General features: G+C 40.3%; 1 protein-coding gene across 1 annotated transcript in view; it reads left to right on the top strand.

Moving 5' to 3' along the window:
• The window catches only part of LOC125452488 (CUB and sushi domain-containing protein 1-like), a 2230063-nt gene that overhangs the window by 2120014 nt on the left and 85796 nt on the right, over positions 1–24253 (top strand). The window contains exon 58 of the mRNA XM_048530978.2: positions 13070–13243. Within this exon, the coding sequence (XP_048386935.1) occupies positions 13070–13243 (174 nt within the window). The remainder of the gene's footprint in view (positions 1–13069; positions 13244–24253) is intronic.

Genomic DNA, 24253 nt, shown 5'->3' with positions numbered 1-24253 from the left:
CATCTTCGGTCCGCCTCCCCCTCTCTCCCTATTTATTCCAGTTCCCTCCCCCCATCCCCCTCTCTGATGAAGGGCCTAGGCCCGAAACGTCAGCTTTTGTGCTCCTGAGATGCTGCTTGGCCTGCTGTGTTCATCCAGCTTCACATTTTATTATCTTGGAATTCTCCAGCATCTGCAGTTCCCATTATCTCTGATACAATGTGTCAGAAGAACATTTGTTTGCAGCTGTCATCTTGGAGTTGATGTAAGCACTTCCTACCCCATGCCTCTATTTGGGAAGCTTGACTCAATTGATCCTGCTATTGAAGACTGGGCCCAGTATGTTGAGAGAATGCAATATCTTTTCCGGGCAAATGACATTGGGGGCCGTTGAAGAGCAATGAGTAATTATCCTGACTGTGTCTGGACCCACAGCATTTTTGGTTGTAAGAGGCTTAATTTTCACAGATGCACTAGGCATTAAAACCTTCCAAGAGTTGACAAGTTGGTTAAGGAATATCATGACCACAAACCTCCTCTAATTCTGAGATGCTATCAGTTTTCTCCAGCTATGAGAAAATGAAGGGAATCTGTATTAAGATTTTTGATGAGGTTATGACGCCTGGCAGAGGTATGTGATTTTGGGTAAACTCTGGACTCAGTTGCATGCTGGTTGTTTTCATGGGCTTAATGTCCCGAGTCATTGTGGACACCCATTTAAAGTTGTTGGATATGCATACGGTTCCTTCAGCAAACTCACAGATGACCATTGAGAAGCTGCAAGCTTTGCTTGCAATACATGGACAACTGGAAACATTGGTCACAGACAATGGGATATCGTTTACCAGCAGGGAATTTGAATATTTCCAAAAGTCCAACTGTATTTGGCACATAGGGAGAGCTTCACACAATCTATCACCCAATGGTCAAGTGGAAAGAATGGTCCAAACATTGAAGCCAGGTTTAAAGAAGCAGCCTACAGTATTTATTGAAACATAAATTGACCCAGTTCCTGCTTGACTATAGGACCACCCCACATGCAATAAGTTGTTGAAGCGGAAGAATACTCTGCTCCAGACTAAAACTGATATTCCCTGACCCGGGGTGGGGAGGCACATGAAATGGTCAAAGGTGTCCTTTAGCCAAGAGAGACAGTTTAATTCAGGGGCTGAAGTTTGGTGCCAGAACCATGGAACTGGCCCTGTAAGGGCACAAGGCAAGGTTGATGCGAGATCAGGTTCTGTGACTTATAAAGTTCAGGAAGTTGGTACTGACCAGACCAAATATATGGATCACTTGGATGCCCTTACGTCGTAAATGGGGCAGGAGCAAAACATACCTGGTCCTGTTAGATCTGCCAGAAGGCTTGACAGAAACCACAGGTGCTCCCCGTCCATCTACTGCCAAGTGTCCAAAATGGATGCAGCCTTGATACCATTGCCGGTGGTAGGGGAGGAGGAGACTCTTCTGAGACATTCTGGACAGAAGACATGGGCTACGGCCTGGTACACCCCACCTGTGTCTGAGCCCAAATCAGAGGAACTGGACGTGGGGCAAAAGCTTTGCAAGAGAAGCTACAAGCGAAAGACCAGACGTAGATCCCCGGTCTAGGGGTGGGTGAGTTTTTTAGTGATTGGAATCAGGTTGACCTTGTTAACTAAGAGGCTTTTGATTGGGGTTGTTAACCTGGCCCAATCAGGAAAGCCCTGACTGACTAACATAGCCAGGAGACTGCGCTTTCAATGCCTTTCAAGAGAGGGGTGCCCTGCGGGATGTGGAGTGCTTTATTTCCCCCATAAACTCCATTTTGATTTGATCCCTACCCTCTCCCTCACCTTTTTTCCCCACATAAGAATTGCCCCAGGGGGCTCAGCTTAATACTGATATTTTTGGTCATGGCGTTTTCCTGATGGTGTTATGTTAATAAAGTTATTTGCAGAGAAAAAATATGACCAGGAGATTAGAAACTGTTCAGATGAGGACTGACTCCGAGCTGGCTGGTCACAGCCAGAGTGCTGTGCCCCAATAAATTAAGGGTGACCTGGTGACAGGATATCGGCCCCTGTGCTATTATTTCACAGCTGATGGAAATCTGAAATAAAAGCTGGAAATGCTAGAGACAGAAAAATTGACATTACCTCTCAGGTCTGATGAATGATCTGAAACATTAACTCAGTTTCTTACTTCACAGATGTTGCCAGACCAGCTGAATAAGTCCAATAATTTCTGATTTTAATTTTGGCGTGTAGCTTTTGCCTGTCTGAGAGTCCATCTATTTCCCTTTGTCTGTCTTTCCTCTTTCCCTGTGAGAAACACTGTCAGAAAAGCTGTTAAGATTACTGTAAAGACATGAGAATGCAACAAAACAGCAATATCTGTTATTTCCACGTATGATGTGCACTCCTGATCTTTTACAATAAAGAAAGAGCAGTGGTGTGACTTTGTGTTTTTCTCATCTGACTCAAATCTAATATACACCAAACAAGTGAAGTTTAACAATGAGTTTGAAGAATAATCAATTTGGTGCAATGTTCTTATTTTATTCTCCCTGCAGCAACTGTGAAAGTCTGCTTCCAGATACCCATTATCTGGCAGAAGCAGCCTTCCTGCTCTTTCAGACTAAGATAACGTACTAGCAGAGTCAGATCACCTAAGTAACACAAGGAACTGATTAAAAAATAACATTTGACAAATATAATCTGTGACATTTTTATTCACGTCTATTTCATCTGACTAATCAAAATGTTAATCAGATTTGAGTTTGTTCTGAGAATTACATCTGGTTTGGGTGCTGACATTGAATATTTTTGTTCTAGTAGAATGATGCAGAGCAAGAACAGATAGGAAAAGCTGATGTTAACTCTGCACTTTTCCCAGCTACTGGATGTCACAACTCACTTCACAGTCAAAAAGTATTTTGGAAGCATAGCTTGTGTAATAATGCAGGAAACAGAGGGCTAGGCAAATTTGACACAGCAAGTTCTCACAAATAGCAGTGTGATTATCATCTATCTTCTTGCTGTGGTAACGTTGCTTGAAGGATAAATGTTGGTCAGAACACTGGGATTAACTCCCCTGGTCTTTTCTGAAATAGTACCATGGGATTTTTTTACATTTGCCTGAGAGGTCAGTTGGAACCTCGTATGATGGCCTCATCAAATAGATGACATGTATGAAAGCACAGTACTGGAGTGTCTCTGTGGATTCTTTTTGCATGCTCACTTAAGTCCTGGAGTGCAAATCAAGGATGGATTGAAGTGCTGAAACAGAGCGACAAGCACATTACTAACTGTGCCATGGCTGGCACTGAGTGTAGGTTCATGTCTGCTGTACTCAACTCTCAATTGCAGCCATGCCAAGAACAACGGCTACAGTATCCTATGATGATTAGAGAAGAATCTGATGATAAAAGCATGCTCTCTCAGTGGATGATAGATCCCAGCTGCACACTAATCTCCAAGCTCTAATAATATCAAACCAGATGAATGAAAATAAAGAAAATTAGGGAAGTGGGAGGTGGCTAACCTTCAAACTATGCTCATAGAAACCAGTAATGTTTAAATAGGTCTGGGTTCAATTCATGACATGGAAGGAGATAGAATTTGAATTAAATAAAATATTTGGAATTAAGAACCTGCTGATGACCATGAAATCATTGTTGATTCTTAGAAAAAGATGCTTATCTGGTTTACGAATGTCCTTGAGAGAAAGAAATCAACCATCCTCATCTCGTCTGGCCTACATGTGACTCCAAAGCCACGCCAATGCGCTTGACTCTCAGCTTCCCTCTGAAATGGCCGAGCAAGCCACTCAATTGTATCAAGTGCCACAAAACCTTAACCAAAAAATGAATCTCGGTAGAGCACCAGGCAATGACCTCGGCAATGTAAATGACAACAGCAGAAACAGTCCTCTCCAGCCTGCAAAGCTCTCCTTATGCACATCTGAGGGCTAGTGCCAAGATTGGGAGATCTATCTCCCAAACTAGTCAAGCAACAATCCGACATAGTCATACTCACAGAATCACATCCTACAGACAATATCCTAAACACCACCATCACCATCCCTGGATGTGTCCTGTCCCACCTGCAGAGATGGCGACACAGTGGTAAACAGTTAAGAGGGAGTTGTCCTGGGAAAACTCAACATTGACTCTAAACCACCTGAAGTCTCATGGGCAAGGAAACCTCATGCTGATCCACGCACTGACCTCCCTCAGCTGACAAATCAGTATTCCTCCATCTTGTAACAACATTTGGAGGAAGCGCTCAGGGTGGCAAAGACACAAAATGTCCTCTGGCTGGGGGATGTTCCACCACAAAGAGTAGCTCAGCAGCAGTACTACTGATCACCTGGTTGGCTCCTAAAGGACAGAGGTGCTAGGTTGGGTCAACAGCAGGTGGTGAGGGAAGCAACAAGAGGGAAAAATATATTTGACCTCATCCATATCAATCTGCCAGCTGCAGATGCATCTTACCATGACAGCTTCAGTAAGAGTGACCTCCTCACAGTCCTTGTGGAGATGAAGTCCCTCCTTCAAATTGAGGAAGCCTTCCATCATGTTGTGTGGCACTGTCACGGTACTAAATAGGACTGACTTCAAATGGATCAAGCAACTCAATGCTGGGCATCCATGAGGTGCTGTGGGCCATCAACAGCAGAATTGTACTCCACATCAATCTGCAACCTCATGGCCTGGCATATCCCCCAGTCAACCATTATCATCAAACCAGGAGATGAATCCTTGTTCAATGGAGAGTGTAGAAGGGCATGCCAGCAGCAGCACCAGGCATACCAAAAAGTGAGGTGTCGACCTGGTGGAGCTACCTAACAGGACCACTTGCACGTGGAACAGCATAAGTAGCAAGTGACAGGCAGGGCTATGCAATCTCTCAGCCAACAATCCCTCAATCCCTAAGCTCTGCAGCCCTGATATTTCCAACTCACTGGAGCAGGAGGCTTCATAAATATCCCAATCCTCAATGATGGAAGAACCCCACACACCAGTGCTGAAGATAAGGCTGAAGCATTTGCAGCAATCTTCAGCCAGAATTGCTGAGTGGATGATTCTTCTCAGCCTTCTCCAGTGGTTCTCAGTATCACCAATACCAGCCTTCAGCCAAATCGATTCACTCCACGTGATAATAGGAAAAAGTTAGAGGCACTGGATACTGCAACATTCTGGCAATAGTACTGAAAAGTTGTGCTGTAGGACTTGTTGCTTCCCTAGCCAAGCTCTTCTCGTACAGTTACAACACTGGCATCTAACCAACAATGTGGAAAATTGCCCAGCAATGTTCTGTTCACAAAAAGCAAGACAAATCCAATCTGGCCAATTACCCATTAATACTCTCGGTCCTCAGTAAAGTGATTCGAGATGCCATCAACAGTGCGACAAAGCAACACCTGCTCACTGATGCCCAGTTTGCCATCCAGCTCCTGACCTCATACAGCCTACGTTCAAACATAGACGAAAGAGCTGAATTCCAGAGGTGAGGTGAGAATGACAGCCTTCACATCATTGTCACGTTTGACTGACTGTGGCATCATGGAGCCCTAGAAAAACTGGAATCAGTGGGCATTGGGACGAACTCTCTGCCCATTGGAGCCATGCCTGGCTCATAAGCAGATGGTTGTTGTTCTTGGAGGTCAGTCATCTCAGTTTCAAGACATCTGCGCAGGTGTTCCTAGAAAAGTGCTGGGTGTGGTGGGGTTGGAGGGGAGTGTGGAGCAAACAAGGGAGCCATGGAGAGAGCGGTCCCTCTGAAAATCAGACAAGGGTGGGGATGTAAAGATGTCTTTGGTGGTGGGGTTGGATTGCAGGTGGCAGAAGTGCCAGAGGATGATGCAGTGGATGGCGAGAGTGTCGGAGGATGTCACGGGCACTTTCCCCTGAAACCACAGGAAGTGCTGCACTTACCCCCATACCTCCCCCCTCACCCCCATCCCAGGCCACAAGATGACTTTCCACATCAAGCAGATGTTCACCTGCACATCTGCCATTGTGGTGTAATGTATCTGCTGTTCCAGATGTGGCCTCCTCTACATTGGAGAAACCTAGTGGAGGCTTGGGGACCGTTTTGCAGAACACCTACGCTCGGTTCACAATAAACAACTGCACCTCCCAGTTGCAAACCATTTCAACTCCTCCTCCTATTCCTTAGATGGCATGTCCATCCTGGGCTTCCTACACTGCCACAACGCTACCACCCTAAAATTGCAGGAACAGCAACTCATATTCCGCTTGGGAACCCTGCAGCCCAATGGTATCAATGTGGATTTCACAAGCTTCAAATTCTCCCCTCCCCCCACTGCATCCCAAAGCCAGCCCAGCTCGTCCCCGCCTTCTTCCTCTCACCTATCCCCTCCTCCCACCTCAAGCCACACCCCCATTTCCTACCTCCTAACCTCACCCCGCCCTGTTGACCTGTCCATCCTCCCTGGACTGATCTACTCCCTCCCTACCTCCCCACCTACACTCACCTCTACAGGCTCCATCCCCGTCTCTTTAACTTGTCTGTCTCCTCTCCACTTATCTTCTCTATCCATCTTCGATCCGCCTCCCCCTCTCTCCCTATTTATTTCAGAACCCTCTCCCCCTTCCCTTTTTCTGATGAAGGTTCTAGGCCCAAAACGTCAGCTTTTGTGCTCCTAAGATGCTGCTTGGCCTGCTGTGTTCATCCAGCTCCACACTTTGTTATTTCAGTTTCTCCAGCATCTGCAGTTCCCATTATCTCTTAAATTCTGGCAGTATGCTTTGAGGAGTAAGTCTATTTGCTCTCAGTGAAACTCTGATACAAAAACAATAACGATCTTGGCAAAAGTAACTTGAAGAAGGTCAAGGCTTCAATTCAACTTTTGCCACTTTCATGATTGTGGTATATATTCGTTTTCCACCAGCTTTAGCAAACAGGTAACATGTGATTACATATACAGCACTTATTTGGTTCTGAAGGTCAGTGGTAATAGGACTTGGTTTCATTGTTAGTTTTGATTAGCTAACTCTGTAAGGCAGTTGTACCCACAATCAAAGTACAATGTAGTGAAGGAGGCAAATCATTCGTGTTCAGCTCAACCACAAATGGTGGTCTGACCTGGCACCTGCTCTGGAGCAACATTTAATAAAACCACTGTATTACTTTTTCCTTGCATATTACTCTCCGGTCTCTGGAGGAGAGACCTGGGCTACATATGGAGAACTCTGCTTACCAGCCACAAAACTTCAGTGATGAGTGTCAGCAAAACCAATGGGGTAATCATTTCAAAACCTGACTGGTTGCCTGTAAACACTTGTGAAGTTTATTCTGCAGCAGTTAAGAGTTTGGCTACAGCCAATATAAATCAAAAAGTGTAAAACACCTTGAGTCTCATGTGGCTTTTGTTAAAAATAGATTGCTTAATGATTGCTGCTGCCTGGCAAATAGGTAAGTGGTTATTGGTGCTTCTGATCTGTTGCTCAATTGCTCGTACTTCTTATGTCTGGACCGTTATGGGTGTGAGCAGCATTGCCCTCTGTATCATTTTTCTAATAGAGAGTTACAACTGAAGATTAGAGTCCTACCCATTCTTGCTTGTTTTTCTTTTAAAAAATGGATTCCCCACTTTCTGCTGCCCATTGCAATCCTGCTAGTGAGCTAATAAAATAGCATACAGCAGTTAATATTTCCTCACACAAACTCTACCACAAAATATACCAAAAAGTATCAACATCATAATAATATTGAGCTCCCCCTTCAAGGCACACATTGTCCAGACCGTGACACGTACCTGTGTCCTTTGAAGTCACTAATTGAAAGTCTTCATATTCCTTAAGTAACACCCTTGTGGCAGAACAACAGCAATTCGGGAAGATCCATCAAAACTATCACAGACCAGTGAGGCATGGACAGAATTTGCAAGATATACTTTGCTGTCACTACCCCATGTCCACTTGGACAAAGAGAAATTAGCTGAAGTTGTTAGTTCTTTTATTGTGTATTTGTGATTACAACAATCAACCCTATTGTAATATACACTGCAGCGGAGAGGACACACCAATTCTGTCCATCTGGTTTTATTGTCTTCTGAAATTTAAAAACTTTATTAGAAGAATTTAATACAGTGCTGCAACAACACAGAGTGAAAATACTGGCAGGCAAAAAAGAATTACTACGATATTTGTACTACATTCTACCAAATGTCACAGCACCATAACTTTAAATACAATTGATGAAAGGAAGAATATAAGTTTTAAGAAGATTACAAATTGTATTGAAATTCTACAGATTCAAGACAGATTTACTGCAAAAAGAAATGGTAAACAGATTGAGAATAAAAAGGTGGGAATTAAATATTAATTAGGTAAAAAGTGTGAATCCCCTCTTTACAATCCCTTGATAAGTTGAAACAAAAATTTCAATTTCTTTTCAACGCAGCACTGAATCACATGTTAATTAACTGGATTATTTGTAAAATTAAGAGGCGTCAATTGTAAAATTGTTTTCCTCATTGAAAGAAATATGTGTTTTATTACTTAGTGACTCCAGGAATAATAACAAAATACCACATCAAATACACATAATCATTAGCAAAGTTTAAAACGGGGAGAGTGTCGACTTTTATAGGAAGACAAGGAATATGCAGTTTAAAAAGCTCTTGGGGTCCTTAAATTGTTTTAAGTGCAATGCAAGACTGCAGTTCTTTATTTGATAAACTGTATCCTTAGCTGCAGCAACAGCAAAATTTATAGAATGCTAGTGCTCTTGATTAGATTACCTAGAGTGTGGAAACAGGCCCTTCAGCCCAACAAGTCTACACTACCCCTTGAAGCATCCCACCCAGACCCCACATCCCTATAACCCACACACCCCTGAACACGACGGGTAATTTCTCATGGCTAATCCAGCTAGCCTGCACATCTTTGGACTGTGGGAGGAAACCAGAGCACCCAGAGGAAACCCACGCAGACACGGGGAGAATGTGCACGCTCCACACAGTCACCCGAGGCTAAAATCGAACCCGGGTCCCTAGTGTTGTGAAGCTGCAGTGCTAACCACTGAGCCAGCGTGCTGCCCTATTAATTGATTGAAATTTCTCCAATTTGTTTTATAGTCATTGTTGACTTGCAACATTGAGAAGCAGGTGACGAGAGTGAGAGAGAAAGAGACTGTATGTGTTTTCTAGTTTTTGCTGTTACAAATCAATTTTCCTTTCCTTTGCCCAAAAGCTATTTGCATGGAAAACAGCTCACTTGTGTATTCCCATATCTGGCTTCATTATTTTTCAGGTTGAATAATCTACAGGCGACTTAATTTCCGATAAGTGAAACTTCCAGAAATGTGTAACCAAAAACAGACAACAAAGGATTCTTCATGCCAGACTGAGTTGTTCAATGCTAATGTTGGCTCAGACTGTTTTTGTAGATCTCACATTGGTTTCATGAGCTTGTCTCAACCTGGTCATTCCAGACATCTAATATTAATGTTTTCTCTGCAAGTTTAAAACCATATTACCCCATGATATTAAAAAAATCAACTGATAGAAGTTGAACCTTGATAGTCCTTATTTTATCACTGTGGTGACAGTACTTCCTAACAGATTCAAGGTCAGAAATGGACCACACATAATAGGTGTTTGAACATCTCAGAGGAGATAATTTTTTAAGATACAGAATTAAAGTCTGAAGATTAACATGTTGAAATATGATTGCATTCAACAGGTGAAAAAAATCAGGATCAATAAAATATCTGGTTGAACGGTAATGATCCAACCAGTGCTGATTCTTATAAAAATCCATCTGGTTCACGACTGTCCTTTAGAGAAGGAAATTTGCTATCTTTACTTGGTCTGTCCTACATGTGACTCCAGACACAGGATCTTTGTCGATTCTTAACTGTCCTTTGTATAATTAAGGATGGGTAATAAATGCTGGTTTAGCTAGCAATGCCCATATTTTTTGAACAAATTTTTAAAAACTCCAAAGTACAGAATTTTTCACTCATTCAAGCAGCTTGAGCAATGGTTGAGAAAGCTAGGAAAATATGAATGAGAAATTCAGACAGAGAAATAAGTTCCCAATTTTCTGCTCAAGGATTTAAGAGTGATTTCAGAATCTTGTTATTAATTAACTATTTCATTTCCTTGCATTTTCACTTTATTATTAACCGAACCTGTCTCATTTGTATGCTACTTACAATTTTTCTCAATGGAAGGCACCAGCACCCTGCACAGAACTTAGCTGGCTGTAACAGATTGCTGCTTTCTTGATCCTATCTTCTTCCAACTCGGTCTTCACCACAGTGTAGCTATATGCACCATGGATACCATTCTCCTCCATATTCTGTCCACGCAGGTTGGAACCACTAAACCACCAGCCCCATCATCATATGCTCGTGGTCCAAGTCTCACATCCCTTCAGGACTTCACTTTGGACATAGGCGTGCCTATGACTTGCATGCTTCTCTCAATAACTTTGTGCACTGGGGCATGCATACATCTCGACCAAAACTGGATGCTTCTTACGGCTCTTAGCATTGTTTCTTTGTGCTCACTTACTTTGTTCTTTTTTGGAGGCACACAGGCTTTTTGGCTTCCATTGCATTTTACCACTGCAGAAAAGGCAAGCAGCTTGTCGTGGTTGGAAACTATACCATCAAGGGTGCAGGTATGTAATCATGTGGCACCGTACTGCGCCAATGTCACATCTCCAATATATTCCAGCAACTTATGTGGCAAACACACTGAATGTACTTTTACTAAAAATATTCCAGCCTGAAAATCTGAAGGGAGCTATCCTTAGCGTGCTCAAGGGTGACTGTGGTGACTAGAAAACTCAGTGAAAATGTAATGTTGCATATTTAGACCATACCAAAGACTGGCAGATCCCTTCAAATAGCCTCAAACATAGCCAACGGGCCTCTGCTAGCAAAACTCAAAGCATAGTATTTAACAATAAATATGATTATGTGATTGGACAATACTTACTAAATAACCTTGGGTGTGCAAAGAATAGCACTGATAGTGCTGTTAAAAGTGTGTTAGGTTTTATTGGTAGAGGGATTGAGTTCCGGAGCTGTGATGTCATGCTACAACTGTACAAAACGCTAATGCGGCCTCACTTGGAATGTTGCGGGCAGTTGTGTTCGCCCCATTACAGGAAGGATGTGGAAGCATTGGAAAAGGTGCAGAGGAGATTTACCAGGATGTTGCCTGATCTGGAGCGAAGGCCTTATGCCGAAAGGCTGAGGGACTTGAGCCTGTTCTCATTGGAGAGAAGTAGGCTAAGAGGGGATTGAATAGAGACATTCAAGATTATCAGAGAATTAGATAAGGTGGACAGTGAGAGTCTTTTTCCGAGGATGATGATGTCAGCTCTGTTTGAGGGGTCATAGCTACAAATTGAGGGGTGATAGATTTAAGACAGATGTCAGAGGCAGGTTCTTTACTCAGAGAGTGGTAAGGGCGTGGAACGCCTTGACTGCCAATGTAGTGAACTCAGCTACATTAGGGGCATTTAAACAGTCCTTGGATCAGCAGATGGATGATGATGGGATAGTGTAGGGGGAGGGGCTTAGATTAGTTCACAGGCCAGTGCAACGTCGAGGGCCGAAGGGCCTGTTCTGCGCTGTATTGTTCTATGTTCTATAACTTTAGGATTGACAGTCAAGCCTGCAGTCTGACACATTGGCACATACCAGAGGCTATGTATATTAATAAACAGAGCTCTGTTCTCTGCAAGTGGGAAGAACATATATACAGACTATGCTTGTTTCAATGCAACAAAGAGACAACCGTCATTTTCAGGGCAATGCCTCGATCAATCAGCATCAACTGGCCTCATTTATCATCTAAACAAAGCTTAGCAGTCAATTATAAGTCACCATCCATCTGGCACATTGTCCATTCAAACACTAGAACCAATCAACATTCTCATCTCAAACAGTCTAAATATTGTTTTCCCTTTACATTGGTATTTATTGTCAATTGTCCTGATGATTATGAGCTATTAAGCTTTCAACGTATAGTTTATTTCAGCAATTTTGTCAAATTTCTAAATCTCTTTTGACTCATTCCCCTCTAAAAATTAATTCATGTGTATCTTTGACTCTATAATAATCAATTTTCTAAAAACGTTCCTTGGTGATTTATTCCACAACATAGTTAACTCAATTCACTGGACAATTAGTCTGCAATGCAGAATGATGTCAATAGCATGGGTTCAATTATGAACTGATGAGGGTAACTATGAAGACCCTACTTCCTAATTGCCCCTCGCCTAAGACATCATGATCCTTAGAATAAGTTCACCACGGGCCACCTCTTCAACAGGACAGCAGACTATGGTGACTTTTGCATTCACTTTGAACGAGAAACTTCTTGCATCTGATTGAAGTTTGTGCTCCCAGCATTCTGATTATTAACTCTGGTATTTGAATCCATTCCAACTTTGAACAATTTATCTTCATCACTTTGTTTTGATGAATCCTCTTCATAAGTGTGAACTCTAACCAATCTTGAACTTTATTTGAAAGCATTCACCACCATTTGAAAGCATTTACCACTTCTGCCTAATTAGATGGAAGATAATTTCAAGACTAAAGTATTTATCCGTTGTTGTCATAGCATAACTTAAAAACCGAACAGTTTTATCCATTCCCAATTTTTTTAGTTATGAAAAATGCTACGAATCTGATTGACTAGATGTATATTTTGAATTATCATTAGTTTTGCCTGAGAGTACAAACATCTACAGTGTTTTTTTTTTGCTTTTGGAAAATGAATATCCAGAATATTTTTGAGATATTTTATAATTAAGCCCAACTAACCATCATAATCAAGAAGCAACTGTTGACATTGGTTAATAGTTCATTATTTAATGGGACTGTTTCTATTTTACATAGCTTCTGACTTTTCCAGTATTGAGGATATACCTTGTTGGCTGATATTAATATCATTTTTTAAACATTTTAGGTATCTTATCCTTCTTTTGGCAAGGATACCTGCAAGATTTTGAAGACTAGTTAAGTTTTAAAACATTTAAAGTCGTGTTCCTTTACTTGTTTAAAGCAAATCCAGTGACTCTAGCTCTGATAAAGATCTTTTTATTTTCCAGCTATTTCCTGTGGTCATCCAGATATCCCTGCAAATGGTGAGCTATTTGGAGACAAGTTTACCTTTGGTTCCCTCGTTCGCTACTCTTGTGTTGGAGCTCGAACTCTGATTGGAAATCATACTCGTATTTGTCAAGAGGATGGTCACTGGAGTGGTTCTCTCCCCCATTGCTCAGGTACAACGCATTGCTTCATAATACATAGAAATGACATTTTGCCTCCAATACAGGCTGGCTGCCTTTGAACCCAGCTGAGACTGCCAACATTAAATGCTCCTTCTTTGCTAACATGAATGATTATAAAGTTACATTTCTCCTGCAGCTTTCGTCAAAACCATTACGCTGTTTCTTAGCACTATGGTTGATTGGTACAGTTTTTTGTTATGCCACATCTTATTGGGGTAACACACTGGAAATCAAGCCCAACTCTTCCCAGAGTCTCTCAAATATTAAAAAAAATCAAAGTGTGCAAATTGCCAATTTATCTATTAAAGAGACCCAAACTAATAGGAAATACAAACTTGATTTCTGTACTATGGCCTGTTACAGAAAAAAAGATTCTAATCACAGGTAAACAACTGTGAAATGTACAACTCTATTAGTTAAACTCTAAACCCCCACCTCCTAACTCCCCACTCCCTCTCTGTCATTCTGCCTCTCTCATACTTATGCACATAGACATAACAAAGGTTGGTGTTATTGGGTGGGGTGAAGAAACAAGAATGGGGGAATAATTCAGTGGCCCCACTTCACATGGTTGACTAAGGTGACCCTTTTGCTAACCAGAATTTTCTGCTTTTTCAATCTCTCTTGCCCAGGATCTTTTTGTTTCTTTGCAAGAGGCACAGATGAATGATATACCAACTGCCAGGTTTTATTTGTTATTAATTAAAAGTCACACAATGCTACAATTGTTGAGGGAGAATAAGTGGCTTTCTGCAGGGAGTTGATATGTTACCGGAGAGAGAGTCACATCATTTGCCCTTGCAGCAGTCTGAAGGCTTCTGGTGAAATCGTTCATATCCACAAACCATGCAGCCACCCAGGACCCATTCAAACGGTTGTTGTCGGGCTGGTCATCAAACCCCAACAAACAATCAGCAGCCTGTAAGACAATTTTCATTTAGTACACAGTCCCTGATACTGGCCCATGTACAAACAGCCTTTTCCACTATTTGACAAAGCAGCAGTATAAACATGACTGACACTGTGTTTCATTAACTTTTTTTTTAAAGGACCATAATTCCTTTCACAATCTTTGGTTTTAAAGCAATACTTTTCACATTTTAGTCCACAATCAAAAATACAGAAAAATGAACATAAAGAGATTTTGTACTTCCTTACTTATCTAAACCTGCCATAGTCTTGAACATCTCGGCCAAATCTCTCCTCATCTTTCTGCAAGAAGAACAAAGCCAACTTCTCAAATCAAATCATGCAACTAAAATTCTGCATTCTTCAAAGCATTCTAATGAATCTTCTCTACATCCTCTTGTGGACCCTCAAATCCCTCCTATGTTTAATGCACATTTCCTATGAAGGTAAAAGTAGAAAGGGGCTGATGTTTCTTTTCCAGTTAGAAAGGGAAGAGAGAGGACAGGCAGATTCAAGAGGAACAAATGGGAGAGGACTGGGGAAATATCACTGGAATGACAGGAAGTAGGATGCAGGATCTAATAGGAGATCAAAGACTGTGAGGTGACAGAGAATATCATTTACAGCATAAACACAAAAAGTTGTGATATCAGTGAAAATTAACTTTGGAAAAGTAATGTGTTTCAAGAGCTGATTCAATATGCCAGAAGCCAGTCAAATGCAGAGAAATTGTTACTTAATCCAGTACATTGAGAAAAATGCAAAAATCTTCTTGCTCTAAATAATACCGGTAAACGGGATAAACTGACCAAACCCCTGAGTATGTGATTACATCAGGGTGCGTGTAAGTACCCACGCAGAAAGCATTTTAATGTTTGTTCTATTCTCTTTACATTTGCCTTTATAAAACAGCCAACAGCAAGTAGTCTCATAGGCATAGAGAAAAAAAAAATTTTTGACACTATATAGTAGCAGTTTTATTCTGTCTGTCTGCCCTGAATTATTATCATGATTTTATTTTAAAATTAGAGCAAAATGCTGATTTTATATACAAATAGAATAGCTTTCAACAGTGATAGATGAGAAATTCCAGTTGTTTTCAGAATGAATTATGGATGAAAAGTGTCCTTATTTGCTTCAGGGAAAAAACACAATACTTTTTGGATTTATGAAGAAAAAAATCAAACACCTGCAATTCTGCATGTTCAAGAACAAGCTAAAGTATAAATATTTGTCGATGATATATTGAGCTCAAAAGATGGGAAACTGTTTGAGACTTGGAGGCCAACTCATTAAATATATTCAAAAGAGAAGTTTTGTTTTTCAATTTAAATAACATCAGAGTGTATAGGGAGAAATTAGGAACATGCAGACAAAGATTATCAGCCATGATCATATTGAATGGCTGAGCAAACAGTCACACAGCACTAAATGGCTTCGCCCTCCTCCTAGTTCCTGTGTTTCTAAGTGGAAAGAAATGGAATAGAGTTGATAGTTCTAGTAGGTTAGGCGACACAATCTGGGTGTACAAAAATAGAAACTGTGCTAAGCTGTGGATTAACTTAAATACAATTGTACATTGAAAGTGTGGAATTGTAATGAGCACTGGCATACTAAAGTAGCATTTTAATGGGACAATTCAATAATAATTTTATATTAAGTGTGATGAGAGCGTATTCCTGCATATTTAATTATGTGATCAAGTCATTCTTCTTGCCCTGCTCTCTGTTTACGGCTTCTGGATATAGTCAACCTGGAATGCAGATGTTGGAAATCAGAAACAAAAACTGAAATTGCTGGAAAAGCTTAACAGGCCTGGCAGCATCAGTAGAGAGAAATCAGAGATAACATTTCGGGTGCAGTGACCCGTCTTCAGAACAGAATTAAGCTTTCTTTTAAAATGTAGGATTCCAGCTCCCACAGTGTTTGCAGTTTGACTGACTGTGTGAATGGGGACAATTTAATTTCTCAATTTGTATGCCAAATGACCAGTCCTAAACCACAATACTGGAAAAAATTGATCCATCTAAATCTTGCCAGAAGCTCTAAGGATTAAAACAGAGCAATGAAAAGTAACTGAGAGATGTGAATACATATGCAGATACTTTCAGAGCAAATACTTTCACACTGGTACTGGGAATTAGAACCTACATCACTTTTAATGGTGACTGTCAAGAGCTCATAAAAAATGCTATTGAAGTCCTGGGCCTCCTCCAGTGTCACAATGACACCACCCACAAACTGAAGGAGCAGCAAGTCATATTCTCCCTTGGGAGCCTACAGCCCAATGGCCTAAACATGGATTTTACCAATTTCAAAATCTCCCTGGCCCTGGTCTCATCCTATTGACCAGCCCTCCCTTTCATCCCCGCCTCCTTGACCTGACACAACCTGTCCATCTTATCTCCCACCTATCCGCTCCTCCCACCTCACTGACCAATCCCCACCACTCCCAACCTGCATACATCTATCACCATCCCAGCTACCTTCACCAGCCCCATCCCTCCGCTCTCTATTTATTTCAGAGCCCCCTTCCTCCTCCCCATTTCTGAAGAGGGGTCCTGATCAGAAACGTCAGCTTTCCTGCTCCTCTGATGCTGCCTGGCTTGCTATGTTTCTCCAGTTCCACACAGCGTTATCTATTGAAGACTTGACTGTTTCAAGAGAAAAAAAAACACTTCAATAAGGAACTGTGCCATACACGATATAGATTTTTACTTTATTTTGCCAACTGACATCAAAAAGCCAAGCTAACAGTGAGCTAGTTAATTGTCTCTTTGTATCCCTTACCAGAATGGATGACAATTGTTAAGTTTCCAGCAACAGGTAATTCTCCAGGGACTTTTCCCGTAGAGTTTGTAGCTGCGTGTGGTTGGGTCAGGGTGACTCATCAATAGAGTATGCACCATTTGCTGATTCTGCTAGACAGTAATTAATATTCGCAGCAGTACACCTCAGCATAATTCAACATCATTAGAAACAGAAGAATCCTGTTCAAGAGTTTGTTTTAAAATATCTCCAACTTAGGTTATTGCAGACAAATTGTTAGAGCATTTATCCCAAATTAGAACATTCCACAAGATAAAAGTACAGTTGATGCTGGAGATCTGAAATACAAACAGAAAATATTGGAGAAACTGTGCAGGTCTGGCAGCATCTGGAGAAGTTATATTGGACTCGAAACAGTAACTCTGTTTCTGTCTCCACAAAAGCTGCCAGACTTGCAGGAGTTCTCTAGCACTTTCAGCTTTTATAATAGATCACATTTTTTTGGGTGGGATTGCTTTTCTAAAATTAAACGCTGTGCAGGCTGTAAACCAGTCTTTTACCACAATGGACCAAACAAAATAATAATGGAATTATAAAGCTTGAAAACAACAGAATTAATAATATTCACTTGGGGATTCAGCTGAACGACACAGATAATAATTTAACTTAATGAGTGTTGATGGGGATCTGGAATTACACTTCCTTGGCAATTTAAAAGAAACAACAGGGGAGTTATTGGTCAGCATGTTGCCTTGTTGACTGATGTAATTACTAAGAATACACATACAAAGCATGCTGCCAGTGATTCAGGAGCTTGTCTTTATTCTGAAGCCACCTCAGTGATCACCCAGCAAGGTGCTTTTGTTCCTCACTGTTCTCAACAAGTGGCAGCAATGTTTCCAAGTCATCGGACAGCTGTTCAGACAATTACCAACAGTTGGCCACAGTGACTATTGACATGGGAACCTTCACATTTTATGATGGTTCCTGTCTGTGATGCTGTTGGAAACGGAATGCAATTAAGACTGTGGAGCTGCAGGGAACTAACACACACTGTTTGACAACCATGCAGTAAGCACATTACACAATGAAATAACAGAATTGAGGCTTAAAGATTATGACACTCATTTTGCCTGTTGAAGTATTTCCTTCAGCAATTTGATCAGTTATGTTTTTAGAAATTATAATTCTTAAATGTATTACAGTTAGGATGCTTTTAACTTCAGGAATTATTGAAATGTTTATGCTTAAAATTGATGTTGCTACTGAGAATTTTGTTAGCAACTGCAACAAAATGTGTGTTTTATAAATAGACAGTATTTGAGATATTAACAGTCAGTCTTGTGACATTTGAAATTTTGGCTGTTCAATTTAGAAGTAACATTGATCGAACTAATTTTTTTCATGTTATGTGAATGGAATTCTAATTATATATTTTAATTAGCATATTTTCATATATACTAATGCATTATTTAAGAATGAAAGACAAAATGACCATCTAATATACTTTGTTTAGAAGTTTATCCACACATACCATGTTGTTCTTTGTTTATTAATTTTAGTCTTTAATTAATTATTTTAACACAGTTACTAAAACTAGCAAAGAGGGAAATGTCATATGAGTTCATTAAAGGTGAAAAAATCAGTAAAATCTTGTACAAAAGAAGAATTATCCATTGTGATTTTAGCAACAGGTATGGGACGGACTATGATAATTATATTAAAATTTAAACCAACTGATTGTTGTTCAAATGAGCAAAGTACCCAAATAAACCCTTTTAATCAATATTTGGCAATTTCATACGTGAAGTGAAGTCCCACAGTTAATTCTAAATGGGTCATTTTGTTACATATTTAATTTGGGCCAAACACATATATAATCCTAAACTTATGTTTCCACTAGTCTGAAACAAATTTAATGTATTGTGTTTTAAACTAATGCATGAAAACATTTATTGCCATAGTCTAAAATCACAGTACACCAAATCATATCCCTGTCATGGCATCCTGACAAATTCACCAAATGGTCAGTGAACAGAATAAATGCGGCTCATTAAGTTCCCTTTTGGTTTGAAATGGTTCATGTTAAGGTGGACAAACAGCCAAGCTGTTGCTGAAAGAGATTTAATGTCAGTTTATTCGAAGCTATTGCTGAAGACCCCTTACAAATAATGAGGTAAGAACTAAGAGCCAGACATACTAAGAAGCAAGTCAGTACAGGCATTTCTCATTCTATTATTGGGGCCCTTTGCTTGAATTCCTTTTTGCTGCGCATGAGGCCAGATCCAAAATCTGTAATGGTTTCTCTAGTTGAATAACTGATATTTTCTTGTGCAATTTGACCAGCAAGACGGCAAATTTTGAGAGACAGAAAAGATTCCTTGTTCTACGCTATTTCTGAGCTTTCAGCACGTTCATGCTGCCTAAATTTGATAAATAAAACATTATTTGGTCTCTGTTAGCCTCTCTTTTTGTTTCCTTTGACCAAATTTCTCTCGTAAATGTCATTATCAAAGCCTCCTTCTTGGAGTTCTACACATTGGCTGTTCTTAAGTAGTTTATAAGTACATACAGCCCAAAACTCAAAATGGTGGCATGCTAATTTTGAGGAAGTATGGGTTGACAAAGCAGAGATTTCAATAATTCTGTGTCCCCTTGAAGTTCTTTCTCTCACCTGCCATTTGGCTGTGAAGTTTGAGTTCTTACCACTCCATTTACTGCTTGCCAGCTCCTAATACTCCACAATTCTTCACACACCTTAGCATGTCCCTCTGTCAACGACCAACAGTTTGCAGAAGCCACGTCCTCTTTTTACAGTTTTTTTTTGTGTCTAGTTGAAGCCCGTTTAGTTTTATTTTAACAACAATCCATACTGTCAAATTCCCCTGTATTCAAAGTACCTTATTGTATAATGTAAAATCATAGCATAATGAATCCAATTGCATTCAGTCCTTTGGTAATTTATTAAACCACTTCTTGCTCAATTCACATTAAACTTCATCAAGACTAAATCGGTCACCTAAAGTTTACAAATCAAGCTCAAAATGAAGGCACACCACTCTTATTAATATGTCTGTAAGAAATACAACTAGCAAGCCTAATGATCTTGGTTTGTGTGCAGACTGGTAAGATGGTGAGGCATCCAACATTAATTGAAGCTGCTGATGTAATTTTGGAGTTGCAGATGACATTGCATCCAGTCATGATCTCATATATCTGACCACCTTGCTGACATTTAATTAATAATGTATATAGTCACCTGGAAGTTCAACTCAATACTTTTCCTTGGCATCCTGTCATTTCAAATATTACATCCAAAACAACCACCAACTGATGAAACCCCACAAGGAGGCTGAAAACACCCATGCTGCACCTCATACAGCCAGTCAATGATTGATTTTTTTTTGTCATCCACCTACTGCCTACCTTCTACCTTGACCTCTCTCCCCAGATGGAGCAAGTTTCTTGAACAAGTCTATGAGCCGACATCCTTTGGATCAAGGAATACAAAACACAAGAAGTCACTGACAAGCTTCTTGTGGCAAATGTTACACTCCAAAAGATAACTGCATTTAAACAGGATTCAAGTTCACATTAGCTAACCTCTGTCTTGAAAATAGCGTGAGATTCTACATCCACTGCCTTTTGAGCAAATGTATTTCAATACTCTCAACCTTCTGAAAGATTATTTTTCCTCATCCCAGTCTTATACAGGACACCCCTTTTTTTAAAAGAATGAACCCTAGTTATAGATTCTCTCACAAAGAAAAATTCCTTTCCCCATTCCCCCAGTTAAGGTTCCACAGGATCTCGTGTTTCAATTCAGTCATGTCTAACTGTTTAAAATCCCAAAGAGTGCAGACCGAGTCGGCCTCGCCTGTTCTTAAAGGCAATCCATTCATTCCAGGTATTTATTTAATCAACCTTCTCAGAACTGCTTCCAGTACACTAACATCCTTCCATGAGTGCCATTGCCAGTACTGGACAGAGTATTCCAGATACATTCTCACCGATGCACCAAATATCTGAACTGTAACCTCCTGTCTCTTGCATTTATTTCCACTTGCAATAAAACATAAACTTCTGTTAGCTTTCCTGATTACTTATCATACCTGCGCACTAATCTCCTGCGACTTTTGCATTTGGTCACCCAGATCTGTCTGCATCCCAGAATTCTGCAAGCTGTCACAACTTAGATAATAAGCTTCTTTTTCGTCTTGTCAAAATGGACAATTTTGCACTTTCCCACATTGCTTTGCACTCTCACATAACTTAATTATATCCTTCTGTAAGCTCCTTATGTCCACTTGCCTGCTAACCTTTGTGTCATAAGCATGTTTTGTGGCCAGACCTTCTCTCCCTTCTTCCAAATAATTTTTTTCAGTTGCAAAGTGTCGAACGCTCAACACCAACTTGTGTAGCAAAACACTTGTGACATTGTACCAGCCTGAAAAACACCTATTTATTCCTACTCAACTACCTATCAGCCAGCCAATCTCCTCTTCATGCGTCAATGTTACCTCTTCGCCATTAACTTTTATTTAGTATTTTAGTTGCACCCTCTCCAGTGAAGACTTAGGCTCAATCTGTCTGTCGTCTTGTTTTCTTCCATTATTAATTCCCCAGACTTATTTTCTGTAGTTTTTTTTGTTACTTTGCTCACCCTTCCCTTTTCTTTAAATAACTTTCTCCCATATTCTAATTTTTCCTTCTTCAATAATCTTCCATTAATCCTTCATTTTTTTTAAAATTCTGCCTAATCTTCTGACCTGCCACCAATCTTTGACCATTCTTGTTAACCACAGATGTCATGTTCATTTTGCAGAATTTTTCTTGTTTGTTGGAATGTATCTATTCTGTTCATTCTGGGATATCCCTTAAATGTATGCCAGTGGATTTCTATTTCCGTATCCTTCAACTTAAATCACCAGTTCATTTTTGCTAGCTCCATTTTCATGCCCTTCATCATTTCATCATATTTTGAAAATAAGGGTCTTCTACCCATACTTCTCTCCCTTAAACTGAATGTCAAGTTCAATCATTTTATGGTTGCTGCTACCCAGGGGTACTTTCACTATGATATCTGTAGTTCATCCTAGCTTGGTGGTCAAAACCAGGACTTTCTTTATTGCCTACAAAGTACCAGGGTTTTTAACTGGATCCTGCACCCAAGCGAAGAAAATTATTGATTCTTTTGATTCAAAAAGGAATAACCACTCATGTTAACAATTTTAGCGTGTATTCCTCTCCAAATTCAAACCTGGTGGAACTCTCATATTTAATAGATAATAAAATGTGAGGCTGGATGAACACAGCAGGCCAAGCAGCATCTCAGGAGCACAAAGGCTGACGTTTTGGGCCTAGACCCTTCATCAGCATCTCTGATGAAGGGTCTAGGCCCGAAACGTCAGCTTTTGTGCTCCTGAGATGCTGCTTGGCCTGCTGTGTTCATCCAGCCTCACATTTTATTATCTTGGAATCTCCAGCATCTGCAGTTCCCATTATCTCTGGAACTCTCATATTTGCTACCTTTGCTCTGATCCTTTTTACTCAGAGAATCTAGGTGGTATTTTATCCAGTTTATTCCAAACGCAGTAGGTATACATCTATTATCTAATATTGCACATTTGAAAGATTCTTTCGGCAACACTTTCATCACTGGGCTGAAATTTCTTGTGGCCAGTATTGTGAAGTGAAGTAGAGCACTTGTGGATTGGGAGGCTGGAATTTAAGAATTTGGTGTTTGTAAAATGCATGGAGGGAAAGCATTGCCCGGTCCCTTTAAAAGATGATGTGCTTTTTCTATGCTTAGAGATTTAAAATGGACGTCTGTGAGAAGCAGCTTGAAAGTTTACAAGTACACAGACAGCACCCAAATTGAAACATTTGCCTCAAACGGCCATACAGTTAGCAGGCCAAGCGGCAGTTTTTACCACGATAACAAGTTTTGAGTTTAGCCAAAGAGTTAGAACCAGGCACTTAGATACTGAAAACAAATTAAATTTATATCTGAGACAACAAGGTGTAGAGCTGGATGAACACGGCAGGCCAAGCAGCATCAAAGGAGCAGGAAGGATGACATTTTGGGCCTAGACCCTTCTTCATCCAGCTCGACACCTTGTCATCTCAGTTTCTCCAGCATCTGCAGTTCCTACTATCTCTAAATTTATATTTGATGGTTTTGACAACGTAAGACTAATCATATTGTGAGAAATATTGATACGTCATCAAGGGTATAAAAAGAAGGGGGCAGTTGGACAAAGCAGCAGAGCTAACTGTCATCTACCAGAGCTAACAACCCTCAGTTCTCAAGAGGGAATTGCTGGCTCTCACAAACTCCTCTATATCTGAGAGAAAGCACTATCTAAATAACAATGGGACCAATCGCACAGCTAGCTAATATTCCTGACACAAGGCTCGACAGAATAAGCAGTCCTGACAGAAGAGTTATCAGATAAGGCACAGAACACTCTGGAAGACACTACCTGGCTGTAATTTTAAGAGAATAAATTCTGTTTATTTTTATTTCAGTGTGATTTGTATTTATTGGAACAGCATACCGTTAGAATCTTGCTTTTTTCAGAAACATATGGGGGTTAGATGGGACATATTCGGTTCGGTAGTAGTTTAATTAATTTGTTCATTGTTAGAGTTAGATAAATAAATTGTTACTTGTTGATTGCAAAGTGAATGTCAGGGATTTATTTTATTTAACAACTAGAAGTTGCTGAAAGGTCGGTTACACCACTTTTTACACTTCTTTTACAGATTATAGGGCAAGGTGCTCCTGTTTGTGTGTTTTCATTTTAGTTCTCAGAGGGGAGGTCAACCTCTGCTTTATAACAACACTACGATGACCTCTCTCTAATCTGTATTTCCTCTTCCTCCATTTCCTAGATAACAAAGTGTACAGCTGGACGAACACAGCATGGCAAGCAGCAACAGAAGAGCAAAACATCAGCTTTCTTGCTCCTCTGATGCTGCTTGGCCTGCTGTGTTCATCCAGCTCTACAACCTGTTAAATCATTTTCTTTAGCATCAGCAGTTCCTACTATCTCTTCCTCCATTTCTTACTTGGCTTTGGAAACTTTTTCAAGCCTTTTGGGACAGTTCATGGCTAAAGGGTGTTTTGAATTTCCCCGACAAGATCAATTGCTACACCCTGAGGATTTGTGGGGAATCTTTCATTTATTTTAAATCCCTCAGCTCTTAGCTTCTTAAAATTGTCAACACCATTTCTGATCCCATTTCTATCAGTTACTGTTCTCCTTTTGTACCGGCCCCTGTGACTTGTCTCTTGATTGTCTCCCCAATTTGTTAACA

The sequence above is a fragment of the Stegostoma tigrinum genome, chromosome 4, assembly GCF_030684315.1.
Source record: "Stegostoma tigrinum isolate sSteTig4 chromosome 4, sSteTig4.hap1, whole genome shotgun sequence".
Taxonomy (NCBI): Eukaryota; Metazoa; Chordata; class Chondrichthyes; order Orectolobiformes; family Stegostomatidae; genus Stegostoma; species Stegostoma tigrinum.
The sequence above is the reverse complement of the archived record's forward strand: the minus strand, read 5'-3'. Positions and strand labels throughout refer to the sequence as shown.